The sequence below is a fragment of the Phocoena phocoena genome, chromosome 19 (assembly GCF_963924675.1).
Source record: "Phocoena phocoena chromosome 19, mPhoPho1.1, whole genome shotgun sequence".
Lineage (NCBI taxonomy): Eukaryota > Metazoa > Chordata > Mammalia > Artiodactyla > Phocoenidae > Phocoena > Phocoena phocoena.
Window position 1 is genome coordinate 10,800,520 of NC_089237.1, and position 12,977 is coordinate 10,813,496.

General features: G+C 49.4%; 1 protein-coding gene across 1 annotated transcript in view; it reads left to right on the top strand.

The window, feature by feature from the left end:
• RNF213 (ring finger protein 213) overlaps nucleotides 1-12,977 on the top strand; it is a 107,536-nt gene that overhangs the window by 18,875 nt on the left and 75,684 nt on the right. The window contains exons 3-10 of the mRNA XM_065896446.1: nucleotides 3,177-3,701; nucleotides 3,981-4,103; nucleotides 4,140-4,145; nucleotides 4,689-4,864; nucleotides 5,418-5,576; nucleotides 5,910-6,112; nucleotides 11,265-11,548; nucleotides 12,294-12,550. Of these exons, the coding sequence (XP_065752518.1) occupies nucleotides 3,177-3,701; nucleotides 3,981-4,103; nucleotides 4,140-4,145; nucleotides 4,689-4,864; nucleotides 5,418-5,576; nucleotides 5,910-6,112; nucleotides 11,265-11,548; nucleotides 12,294-12,550 (1,733 nt within the window). The remainder of the gene's footprint in view (nucleotides 1-3,176; nucleotides 3,702-3,980; nucleotides 4,104-4,139; nucleotides 4,146-4,688; nucleotides 4,865-5,417; nucleotides 5,577-5,909; nucleotides 6,113-11,264; nucleotides 11,549-12,293; nucleotides 12,551-12,977) is intronic.

Here is a 12,977-nt window from a genome sequence, read left to right on the forward strand (position 1 = left end):
GAGCCCCCTAGATGTTCTGCTGTGTGTACAGCTTCGTCACCCCCACCAGATCCAGAGACAGGACATTGCAGTCCCCCAGAAAGCTCGGTAGCATCCCTTCCAAGTCAATAAACTCTTCATTTAAAAAATGTTTTAATTAAATATTATGCCCACTATAAAGGGTATGTATAACATAAATGCAGGATTAACGAAGTGAATACTCACCCCCTACCATCCATTGTAAACATGGGCAACTATTGGGGTCTCCTCCCAACCGCCCCATCCGCCGCCAACATCCAGAGGTTGTGGCCCGGGTCCGTGCATGCATTCCCGATCAGCAGTGTTTAGTTTTAGTATGCATATTCCTGACTAATGTGGTCAGAATGACAGACCACAAGAATTAGGAATACGTAAATTTGTAACAAGTATCATACATATAAACTTGATTTTTGTCAAGGAAAATTTTAGGCTTTAGCCTCGAGCCTTGCTGTATGGCAGGCGTGCCAGCAGCCTGAGATCTGCCAACATCCCAGTCCTGTCTGTAGACCCATGAGGGGGCCGGGCACTCACGTGCCCCCGTAGACGTGTGTTGAGAGAACTCTAAGTCACCTGTGCAAAATCTAAGTCTCATTCTAAGGGTTTTGAAGCAGCTTATATAAAGAACAGTTAAATAAGGATAAGAAAAGGAGAAAGCAAGGTAAAGGGGAGAAAGGCAAATTGGAAATCAGAAGTCAAAACCTTTTGTTCTTGGATGTGATCACAGAGCCGACTGAGGGGTGTGGGGTCCCAGGGAGAGAGGAAACGTGCTGGTGCTACAGGGAAACACGGGACTTTCCAAGGAATTTATTTAATGAGACAGAAGTGATTAGGTACCTATAGGGGGTCAAGGATTGTTCTGGACACTGTGGAGGCAGCAGTGAAGAAAATAAGGACTTCCTTCCTGGAGGGGAGAGAAAATAAAGACATATTTAGTTGACAGTGGCTAAGGAGGGAAATAAGCAGATGCGGGGCTGTGAAGGTTTGCTTTCCTACTGAGGGTGTCTGGGTGGTCTGCTGAGGGGTGTGGGGCAGAGGACTAAGTGAAGGAGGTGTCTGGGGAAAGACAGAACCTGAGGCAGGAGGCGCCCTGCTCGTATAACTGGTGATGACACGAGAGGTCAGTGGTACTTACAGGTTCCAGGAGGGGGGCCATGTCCACAGGGCCCCACGGGAGGGAGAAGGAGCAAGGGGAGAACGTGGCCCAGAGTCTGCCTTGTGGGGAAAGGCAGGCAGGTTCGAGCAGGTTTAGGTTTGGCTGGTTTGAATACTCTTTGTGGGCTCTGGGTTATAGGGTTGTCTAGCTGTCCTGTACTTGGCCCTGCGGTGATTTAGGGCAGGGAATGTTGGCTTGGAGGGAGAGTTTGATAAAGGAGGTGGGCGGCAGGGCTCCGTGTTAGTTGGTTTGCAGATGAAAGATGTGCTCAGATCTTTCATCTGCTCAGAGAGATCCCTCTCTCTGGGAATTAGCTAGCCCTGGGAGGGGCAGTCTCTCCAGGATTAGCAAGGCCCCCGCAAATGCCAGAGCATCCTAAAATAAAGAAAGTAAAAAACAGGATTAATACTGGAGGCCAGGGGATGAGGTTAGCAGGCAGTGAGGGCCAGTCCTGCAGGGTCTTCCGGCCACACGTACGCTTTGATTCTGGATGGGCAAGTCAGCATATGAGGCAGTCTGTGGCTTTGGCCACCTTCAGACATGTAGGACCTGGGAATCTTTGCCGAATGGATGAAACTGGCTCCTCGGCCTTTGGTGGCTTTCAGACTCAACCTGCGCCTCTTCCCTGGGAAGCCTGCGAGTCCTTCCAACATGCTAAAACCATTTGTTTTTAGTCTTTCTCTCCTACTAAACCATCAGCTTCATAGGGGAGGAACGTGTCTTACTTTCTTGTTCCATGCACTTAGGACAACGTTCCAGGTTCCTTGGTAAATCAGTGTAGAACTAAGCGACTTGATTTAAGCCAGCCTCACGCTGAAAAAGGAGGAGATTCTGCAAAGGGCTTGGGGCTGTGGGGTCCGCACACAGCTTTCTGCTGGTCTGACCTGTGGTTCCCAGTGAGGTTTTATGTCAGGACCACCAGGAAAGCTAATGGAGATGCTGGTGCCTGTGCCCCGAGGCCAGTCAGATCAGTCGGGCGCCTGGGGTAGGGAGCTGCTTGGTCCTCGTGCTCACAGAGCAGGCCTGGTCTGGCAGCAGCACCATGGAAATGTAGAACCTTGGGTCCTCCAGACGTGCTGAGTCACCATCAGTATGTTGGCAAAATCTTCAGAGATCTGTACGCCCTGGAAGCTGGGGAAGTGACTGCCTCGAATGACTTTTCTTAAGCCTCTTTCTACTGCGATGTTAGCAGGGGTCAGTGTCAGGCTGGGAAATTGCCATCCAGGGTGGCCTCTGTGTCGTGTTGCTTGTTTCGAGCAGGTGGGCACGAAGTTTGGTCGGGATTCTTGGAGAAAATCTGGAAGCTGACCCAGAGCAAGGCTGCCCCACTCCACGTGCAGAGAAACCCCGAGGCCTTCTGTCTCCCTCTCCTGGGGACTCAGCCCAGGCATGATTACTGGCACTTAATGAACCAATGAATACTTGCTCCAGAGCAGAGTCCCCAAGCGTGCAGGGCATCCAGCCCCATGGGGTCCTCAAAGGATCCTGCCACACCTGCTTCTCACAGGCTCCATCTCTGATTCTGAAGTTGAGGATTCTTCCCTTTGAGCAAGGATCTCAGGCAGAGGCTTAACTTGCCCGTGCAGGTGCAGGAAGGAACTACTTAGACTTCTGTTCATTTTTCCGTCTCTATTTTGTACATAATACGTATATGGAGTATAATGTGTGGGGACCTGTACCTGCTTTCTAACATTTGAAAGCCATCCTTAAAGGATGTCCCATGGGAAGGAATTCCATGTGAGGATCTCAGCTTGGATTGGACAGAACGAAGCATGTGACCATCACTGCTCCCCACTTGTCCCTCCCCTCTGTTCACCACTCCCATTCACTTTGTGTCTCAATTTCATTCTTTCCAAGGTAAAGAAATGGTAGATTTAACAGATGTAAGGTGGTTTGGTCGAGCTACACTTGACGTACTTCAGAAATTGAAAGGAAATTGGAGGAAAACATTGGTGAGAGTATAGTAAACCTGAGAAATAACATGAGTGTCTCTTTTTCTGTTTAGAGGAAAGGGAGAAAAAGGAGAAAAAGGAAGAAAAGGAATCGGAATGCTTCCATGTCTGCAGAGTTGGATTCCTTGTCCTCATCCCTCTTGGGCCCCTGTAGTCTGAGTTCGCTTGCAGACCCTGAGCTCCCGGACACAGCCCCACCCCAAAGCCCAGCTCAGCAGGGTGGTCCCACCCACCAGACAAGCCAGCCCCCAAGTGTGGGCAAGACGCCGCTGGAGGCTGTGGGCCGCCCTCTGCAGGGCCAGGTTGTGAGAGGAGTAGAAGCAGCTACGGACACCGAGTCTCTGAGCAGCCCGGTACCCCAGGACCAGACTCTGGAAGGAGCCTTCCCGGAAGGGAAGGACCACCACTCCCCGAACCCCTCCAAGGGCAAAGGCCTCCCCACTTCTGCCAGTGAAGGCCCTCCTAGGGAGAGAGATGCTGCTCAGGAGCTCCCACTGCCTGAGCCAAAGGGGGACCACTCCAGGCCCGGGAAAGAGCCACGGGCCACTGGGCAGCAGGCCAGGGCCCCTGCCTCTGGGGTGAGTTGTTAGGGGAGTGACGACCGGGGTTGGCCTGCTATGTCTCGACACCTTGCTGTGCAGTGCGGTTCTGACAGTACTTCACTGTCTGGGAAGGGTGTCCACTGGCACTTGCTCCCTGGGAAGGGGGGCTGTGGAAGGGGCTGCCCTTCCACCCCGAGCTGCTGACCCCTGTCACTGGGCTGGTGGCATATACTTACCCTTATGCCACTGAGTCAGAGTTTCCCTGTCCATTTTGTTCTGTTGGCCCTGATGTTTTGGGGTCTTTATTTCTTCCAGGCAAGTGTTGCTGCAGCTGAGCCAGCTGGTGCAGGGAAAAGAGTTGGGAAAGAAGTTAAAAATCAGACTGAGAAAATGAAACAGCCTCCCACAAGTGTCCCTGCTTCCCAAGACAACCACCAGGTAAAGCGTCTCGTTCCGACCTGGTCGGCTTTCCAGGAGGCCGTCCCTGTCCTTGCTGTCTGTCCCATGGACTGCTCCTTTTGGCCCCATTCCTTCCACAGCTCAATTTAATCATTTGGTGAATATGTATTAGGTGCTGGGGGTGCCGCCTAACATTTGAAATGAGACCAGCTCCTGCCTTTTGGAGCTCACATTCTAGTGGGGAGAAAGAGAAAGTGAGGTCAGGTTGTGAGAAGTGCTGCGGAGAGAAGTAGGACGAGGGGCTGGGGTGTTGGAGGTGGGTGACAGGCAAGGCCTTCCAAGGAGATCTGAAAGAGTGACAGGCGAGTCGCATGGCTGTCTGGGGACGTGCAAAGGCCCCCAGGTAGAGTGTGGTGGACCTGTTCAGGGAGCAGCAGGAAAGAGGGGCCGTTGACAGCGGTGCGGAGAGGAGTCCTGGGAGGCTGTGGTAGGTGGCCCAGAAGGCATTCGAAGGTTCTGAGCAGGGAAGGAATGTGACCACTCTGGCGGCTATGAGAAGCATCCCCTGTTGGGGGCAAACGTGGAGGCTGGTCATCAAGATTGGGGTTTGGGTGCTTGTTCCAGGAAGCTGCAACCAAGGACCAGATGGGTGTTTCTGGAGGAAAAGCAGGTGAAAATGAGAAGGCCAAGCCGAAGGACCCGAAGAAGCCAGAGGGGAATAACAGAAATAATGCAGCCACTGTGAAAAATGAGAGGGAGCAAAAGAGCCAGAGGGAGAGCGCACACAGAGCTAAGGAATGGTGGGTGTGACCCGGCTTGGGGCGGCACAGGCCTGGTCCCCACCCTGAGCGGGGGCTGGAAGGGGCCATGTCACCCCAGAGGAGATTCCCACCTTGCCCTCTTGTTGAGTCTTGGGGGAAAGGGGAACACTCAGGAGGTAGGCAGTGGAGGGGCACCTGTCCCAATTCCTTGCTTAGGTGAAATGCTCTGTAATATGGTCCCTGGGGTCCCTGAGGCAGCACGGGCCTTACAGAAGTCAGGAGAGAGGCTGTCACGTCCCAGAGTACTCAGCCACCCCCTCCTGCCACAGCCCTCAGCCCCTCGGAGCTGGGCAGAGATCACCCCCACCCCCACCGCGCCCACTGTCCTCCTCCACTGTAGAGGGAGAGCCGAGGGCACCCACACAGCAGACAGCCTGTCTGAAGTGTGGATGCTCTTGCACTTTGTTGGGGTGTGTCTTAGTGCACAGCCAAGAAACAAGGATCCTGTGTGCACACGTGTGCCTGTGTGTGTGTGCAGAGAGGTAGACTGATCCAGATATAATCGGTGTTTTCCTCCGTGGCTTTCCCCTAGCCCACTGAGCTCCTTGGAAGGAATCACGGTGTACTTCCATGCAATCATTTCAGAACATTTCCAGTTCAACCCCGGGCAACACAAAGTGTTTGTTAGGGGTGGAGAAGAATTTGGGAAGCCCGGATGGAATCATGATGTCTGTGAGATGTACTACACCAAGTGAGTATATCCCAGTAGGCCTGTAAGGAAATGTACAGAACATCCAGTCTTTGAAATATATTGAAATCATAATTTTTATCAAGTTGATTAATCCTTAGAACTTTGGGAAGATGAATATTTCAAACAACTCTTCCCTATAATGCACTTCTTTGTCATACTTCACCTTGGCCCGTTTTCTGTCTCTGCATGAAAACCATGCCTTGTTCCGGAAACATCTTCTCGGTCAGCATCGATTTATAGCTCTGGGTCTGCACTCCGTGCTGTGTTTGAGAAGAATGAAGATTTCTGGGAGAGGATTTTTGGATAACAGGCTGGTGTCCTGTTTATTCACAGAGACCTACATGAGAACGGGTCCCTTGTTGAAGGCAGCACCATCATTTCTAAGCAGCACCTGGATAAGCCCATTCCATACAAGTACGTCCTCTGGCGAGGCAAGGGCCCTGTGGAGTATGAGTTCATCTACAAATCTCAGCAGAAGGAAGGCGAGCACGTGAACCGCTGTCTCCATGTGAAATCTTCCCTTCTGGGCTCGGGAGGTAAGCCTCAGGCTGGGCTCCTGATCGGAGCTCAGAAGGCTGGACGTTACTCCTGGGGATCAAAGGCTTTCCTTGGCCCGTGTGGGTCCTCTTTGCTTGGCGTTGGCTCTGCCCTACCCCCCAGCTCTATGTTTCATAAACCTGAGCTTGGAAACATGTTTCTGATCAGGTTGGCTTAACCACTCACAAGAGTAAACAAGGGAAAGGGTTTTTACTAAGGGAAAGGAGAGAAGATAGAGCCGCTGGGAAGTAAAGGGACTGGGGCCTAGAGGGGCAGCAGTGAGCAGGGGCAAGGGCAAGGGAAACAGGGCTGCCAGGACCACAAGACCTTCCCAGATTTCCAAATGGCGACTGTGAATAAGACATCCAGCAGAAGCCATCAAGGGCTGGATCCACTGCCCCCTGCTGTCTGTCGTAAGTGTCACTCTTCTATTTTCTTTTTTTCACTTTATTGTTTCTCTTTCTTTCTCTTGTCTGTTATCTGATTCTTTTTTCTGTGCTCTGTTTTCTACTCGCTGTATTCAGTGTGTGTGGTGTTTGTGTGTGTCAGGTGTGTGTGTCTAGTGTGCGTGTGTATTTGTGTGTGTGTGTACATGTGCATGTGTTCTATATAGAGAGTCTATATGGGTTCTACTTTTAGGAACTTGCTTAGATCTTCTTTGTGGCTGACTTCTTGGTCTGTCATAAATATTCCATGTATGCTCAGAAGGAATGGATAATCAATTTTGTGACTCAAAAGCTGTATGTATATCTATTAGATAAAGCCTGTTTAATATTAAAGTCCTTGTTTAAAAAGATCCAGGGCTTCCCTGGTGGCGCAGTGGTTGAGAGTCCGCCTGCCGATGCAGGGGACACGGGTTCGTGCCCCGGTCCAGGAAGATCCCACATGCCGCGGAGCGGCTGGGCCCGTGAGCCATGGCTGCTGAGCCTGCGCGTCCGGAGCCTGTGCTCCGCAACGGGAGAGGCCACAACAGTGAGAGGCCCGCGTACCGCAAAAACAAAAAACAAAAAAAAAAAAAACAACAAAAAAAAAGATCCATCTGTCAGCTTTTGAGAGAGATGTTCCAGTCTGTCACCAAGACCAGGTGCTTTGTTTATTTATTTATTTTTTAAATTATACTCATGACTTGTGTGGGTTAGGAGTTTGGATGGAGCACAGCAGGGCTGGCTGGTTTCTGCTCTCTGACGTCTGGGACCTCAGCTAGGAAGGCCTGAAAGCTGGGAGTGATTTGCTGGCTGGGCTTTGGAATCATCTGGAGGGGTCTTTGCAGTTGATGCTGCCCGTGGCTGGGACCTCTGTTGGGCTGACAGCGATTGAGGTCAGTGGGGCAGGTGCTTGGTCATTTTGAACTGGCCCAAAGAGACAGAGAAGAAACTAGCGTCATGCTCTCTTCTTAAATGTGCCCAAGTGTTGACTCGATCGCCTCCAGAAGACTCTATTCTGTATGGGCTGACCAAAGAACAGAGCCCTGCGATACTTTCTGGTTTTGCCCTGTACTTGCTGGATGATCCAAACTGGCTGTTTCCATGCTTGAGGTGACCCCTCATCAGACAAGAGCTGATGCTGATCTAATCTTGCTGGAGGAGGTGGTAGTGATTTGGGATAGCAGGTCCCATTTGCTCTTATTTAAGAAGCACTGCCTTAGTCACTTCAGATTTTATCTGGCTGGGTCCTGGTACTTAAGCTGTCAAACCAGATAGAGATGCGCTTTTCAACACAGAGACAATCATTTAAAAGTCCATTAAAAAGATTTTCTTTCCCTTTCTTCCTTCCTTCCTTTCTTTCTCTCTGTCTCTCTGTCTCTCTCTCTTTCATTGAAGTATAGTTAGTTGTTGTGTTAGTTTCAGGTGTACAGCAAAGTGATTCAGTTATGTATATATATTTTTTCAGATTATTTTCCATTATAGCTTATTATAAGATATTGAATATAGTTTCCTGTGCTATACAGTAAATCCTTGTTGCTTATCTATTTTATATGCAGTAGTATATATCTCTTAATTCTATACTCCTAACTTATCCTTTTCCCCCTCACTTTCTCCTTTGGTAACCATGTTTGTTTACGTTGTCTGTGAGTCTGTTTCTGTTTTGTAAATAAATTCATTTGTATTATCTTTTCGATTCCACATACAAGTGATATCGTATAATATTCTCCTTTCTCTGTCTGACTTACTTCACTTAATATGATATTCTCTAGGTCCATCCACTTGCTGCATATGGCAATATTTCGTTCTTTTTTAATGGCCGAGTAATATTCCATCACACACACACACACACACACACACACACACACACACACACATATAATGTTTTCTTTATCCATTCATCTGTTGATGGACACTTAGGTTACTTTCATGTCTTGGCTATTGTAAATAATGCTGCAGTGAACATTGGTGTGCATGTATCTTTTCGAAATAGAGTTTTCATCTTTTCTGGATATGTGCCCAGGAGTGGGATTGCTGGATCATACGGTAGCTCTATTTTTAGTTTTTTAAGGATCCTCCATACCATTTTCCATAGTGGCTGTACCAATTTACATTCCTGTCAGCAGTGTAGGAGGGTTCCCTTTTCTCTACACCCTCTCCAGCATTTATTTGTAGACTTTTTGATGATGGCCATTCTGACCAGTGTGAGGTGATACCTTATTGTGGTTTCGATTTGCATTTCTCTAATAATTAGTGCTGTTGAGCATCTTTTCATGTGCCTGTTGGCCATCTGTTTGTCTTCTTTGGATAAATGTCTGTTTAGGTCTTCTGCCCATTTTTTGATTGGGTTGTTTGTTTTTTGATATTGAGTTGTATGAGCTGTTTATCATTAAACAGATTTTTAGGTTGTAGAGTAACTCAGAATTGCCAGATTATTTTCAGATGCTTTTTTCTTAATCGTGATATTGTTCTAGTGTTTTTCAATAATTATACTTTGCAAGCTTTTTTAAAAAATGAGTGTTAAAGCTTTTTCCTTATTGTTGCACGGGCACTTAAACTGCCTACTTCTTGGTGTGGGCCGTTCTATTTAGAGGCCCTGTTGGTAGGTTGACATTGGAGCTCCCTGGGAGATGGTACCCTGGTGAGTTGGGTTAAATCAGGAGTTTTAAGCAGTAAGGAGGTCAGTCATAGTAACCAATGGAAGGCCTAATGGGAGTGCCAGGGAGGGCCTTTGTTGGCTTCCGAGGGTCTGGAGGTCACTACTTGAGCCCAGGTGGGGAAGTGCCCCAGCCCCTGGCATCATCAATGCAGGTGATTTGGGAGGAGTGTCTGGAAGTCACTCTTGTTGATTGAGAGAAGTTTTATGCTTTGTTTTATTTGGTGTGGTGGTGGTTTATCTTAAATAAATGTAGTTTTCATCAGTCCCAATAAACAGAGAGAGAGATGACTTCCGTCCTCTCTCCCTCCTTCTAAGCCTCCTGTGAGTGCTCTCATTGGTAGAACCCACTGTGGCAAGACGGGCAGAATGGAGGTTCTGGGCTCCAGCTCTGTGACATGGGGGAGACCCAGACGGCAGATATGTGTGCTGGTGGCAGAAACAGCCATCACGAGCGCTCTATCCCTTCCAGTGCCTCTTTCCTTGTGCTGTGTTTTGCCTGAAACTGATTCTGCTGTGTCTGCATTCCTTGCCTACCCTCTTAGCCTCTCTGCTTTTGTCCCAACTCTTGCTGTTTGCTCTCAAGTTCAACTCTTGCAGCCCCGTCTCTGTTTCGCTGGACTGTTGTTGGTTTTTTTTTTTTTCTTTCCATCCATTCAATGTGATCATCATTTTTTTTTTTTCTTTTGTCCGTGCCACATGGCTTGCTGGATCTTAGTTCCCAGATTGGTAATCGAACCTGTGCCCCATGCAGTGGAAACGTGGAGTCCTAACCACTGGACCACCAGGGAATTCCCAATCTAATCATCTTTAATGGGTGAATTTAGCCCATTGGCATGAATTGAGACTGTCAGTGGAAGACTCAACTTTTGACAAATAATCATGTCTTTTCTCTCTACCTTGTTTCCTTGTTCTTTTTTGTACTTTTTCTAACTTTTGGATTTTCTTTCTCTTTTCTCTGGGGGTTTGGAACTTAAATATTTTATTTCTGCTAGTAGATTCTTCAAGACCAAGACCATTAATGTCCCTCCCTGTCCCACCGTCCCGGCGTCGAGGGTATCCCATGCCCAGGACGTTGACTGGCACTCCCTTCACCTCCATAGCACTGGCCATCCCAGGCCAGCAGCTCTCACTCACCTTTTGTCTGGGAGAGCGTTTTTATAAAACCAAGAGAGAGCCACTGTGTCCCATACCATATGGAGCAGGAAAAGCTTCCACAGGAGGTGATGCCTGAGGTCAGATCCAAACAGTGATTCCAAGTTATCGCTGGGAAGGGCCAGGATGGGGCAGGGATGGCTGAGTGGGGACTTCCAGCAAAGAGCAGACTGCACAGTGAGGAGAAGGAGGCCTGTTCAGAGGCTGGACTTCCTGATTTTCATGGCTGTTTTTATGCACTTGTGTTGCCTCTGGTGCCTTACTGACCTCTTTGCCTTCTAATTATTTGACAATTGATTTTCCTGGGTTTTCTGGGTCTGTACTCATATCATTTCAGCTGGTTATAAGAGCAGCCATGGGTTCAGCCCTTGTCCCATGTCAAGGGCTGTTTTGTCTGCCATGTGACCTGTACCGTCCTTCATGGAGTGGGCACCATGGTTCCCAGGACAGAGGAAATGGGCACTTGCACCAAGTAACATACCAAAATGGTGCACAAGTGCTAGTGAGGGATGCAGTTTCAGTACGAAATTTTTGACCTCTGTGTGGTCATTTTCTAAGGAACTCATGTACCAATTGTGCTGAACCATCTAGTTCGACAAAGACATGTTTCAAGTATTTTCAGGGCAGCTGAATCGTGTGCCTCACTCAATTCACTGTAGGGTGTCCAGGTTACTTGTCCTAAACAGCCGTGCTCCACCCAGGGGCCAGGCCCCCTGTTGTTTATCTGTGGATGGATACCTGGATGGAGCAAGTGTTGGCTGCCTTCCGTTTACCACGTTCTGTGACGTACCTGTCTTTCTTCCTTTCCTTGGCTCCTTCATCCTATTTCTTCTGGTCAAGATCAGCCTTCCAGGGTGGAGTGTCCAGGTCTAGTGGGTTTTGATGCTCCTAAGTATAACATTGCTCTTTTAATCTTAGACTGGCACCAGTACGATGATATAATTTGTAGGAGGCCCTCTGGGAAGTGGCAGAAATTCGTGGATTATCTAACAGATGGTACAAGGAAAAAGTTGGTGAAAGGGAAGCAGATCGCGGCTGCGGTCATGCTGGACCACATCTTCAGCATCCTTGAGACCTGGAATGCCATCAATTTAAAGAACTTTTTCACCCAGTTCCAGCAGTTTTATTCTGTCATTCGGGTGCCCATGATCTATGAAGGAGAAGAACAGCTGTGGAGCACTCTGCAGTACGAAGAGAAGGAGGTACCAGGTCTCAGGGGTGTCAGCAACAGCTCCCTTCTCTTCCTCCTGGGCACTCAGCATCACTCCACCTCCTAGTGGCCAGATGACCCCGAGAATCAGTGGACCAGGTGGATGGGGGCAGGATATTTCAGTCCCTTTTCTCCTAGTGCCACCTCTAGGGAATTCTTTGTCCTCCCCATTTTCTTCCTCCTCCCACCTCCTCACCTGCCCCCCCCACTGGTCCCACCTCCTCACCTGCCCCCCTCCCCCACTGGTTCCACCTCCTCACCTGCCCCCCTCCTCCACTGGTCTCACCTCCTCACCTGCCCCCCACACTGGTCCCACCTCCTCACCTGCCCCCCTCCACCACTGGTCCCACCCCCTCACCTGCCCTTCCCCTCCACCACAAGAAGGCTGGTGCCCTTCACTGCATCTCCACCTTCTCTGTGGTATGGCTTAGGCATTTTTGAGACAGACCTGGAGCCACACCTGAGATGACCAGTATATCCTTACAAGGCTCAGGACCCCCCACTTGATAGCCCCTCCATCATGCTGAGGCCTTTGGACGTACCAGTGGTGGCACCTCCCGAAGACCCAGGGCGAGGGGGATGCTCAGGGTTTAGTGGGGAGGCAGGCAGTGGGTGACCCCTCCACAGAGGCCTCCCTGCCCAGCTGATGGGGAAGTAAGCATAGTGATGGGCAGCTCTTGACACCTCTGGTGGGTTCAATGCCATGGTTCTGTATCTCCCTTTTCTCCTGGGAGCAGGTGAGAAAGCACCTGTGGGAATGTTTGACAAAGAAAATGGCACCATTTCTGGAAATGAGTGGGGACCCTCTGCCTGAAGACTGCCCAGTGAGGAGTAAATTGAGAATGGGCCTGATTGTCCTTTTCTCAGTGGAAAAATTTCACTTTGTCTTATCGGAAAGTGACCTGGGCTCACTCTGTTACCTCCTTTGCTCGAATGCCAGTTCACCGGATGCCCTTCGCAAGGATCTGATCCACATCCTTGAAACATCTCAGAGGTAGTGTGTGTGTGTGTGTGTGTGTGTGTGTGTGTGTGTAAAGATTTTCTAGCTCTCTAATGGTTTTTATCTGATGATAAAAATAAGTGCTTGTCAGAGAATGGATGAAGACATGCAAGGAATAAAAACTAGCCGTAACTTTACTGCTCACTGTTGTCACGTCAGTGTGTGTCCCGCTAGCATTTTCTAGCCGATGTGCTAGTTTTCATCTTATTCACGTTCTCCTGAGTACCCTGCTTTTGAGCAGTTTTAAGGTGTATCATGACTCAGCCCCACGTGCGTGTATTTGGCGGGGGGGTCATGGTAAGACAACGAAGCCGGACTTGAGGATGTTTGTGGAAGTACTGTGGGTGCCCTCCCCGTGGCCTCTGCAGTTGCTGTGCCCAGTTCACGAGCCAGAGCGTCACTGCGCTGGGCCCGGAGCACT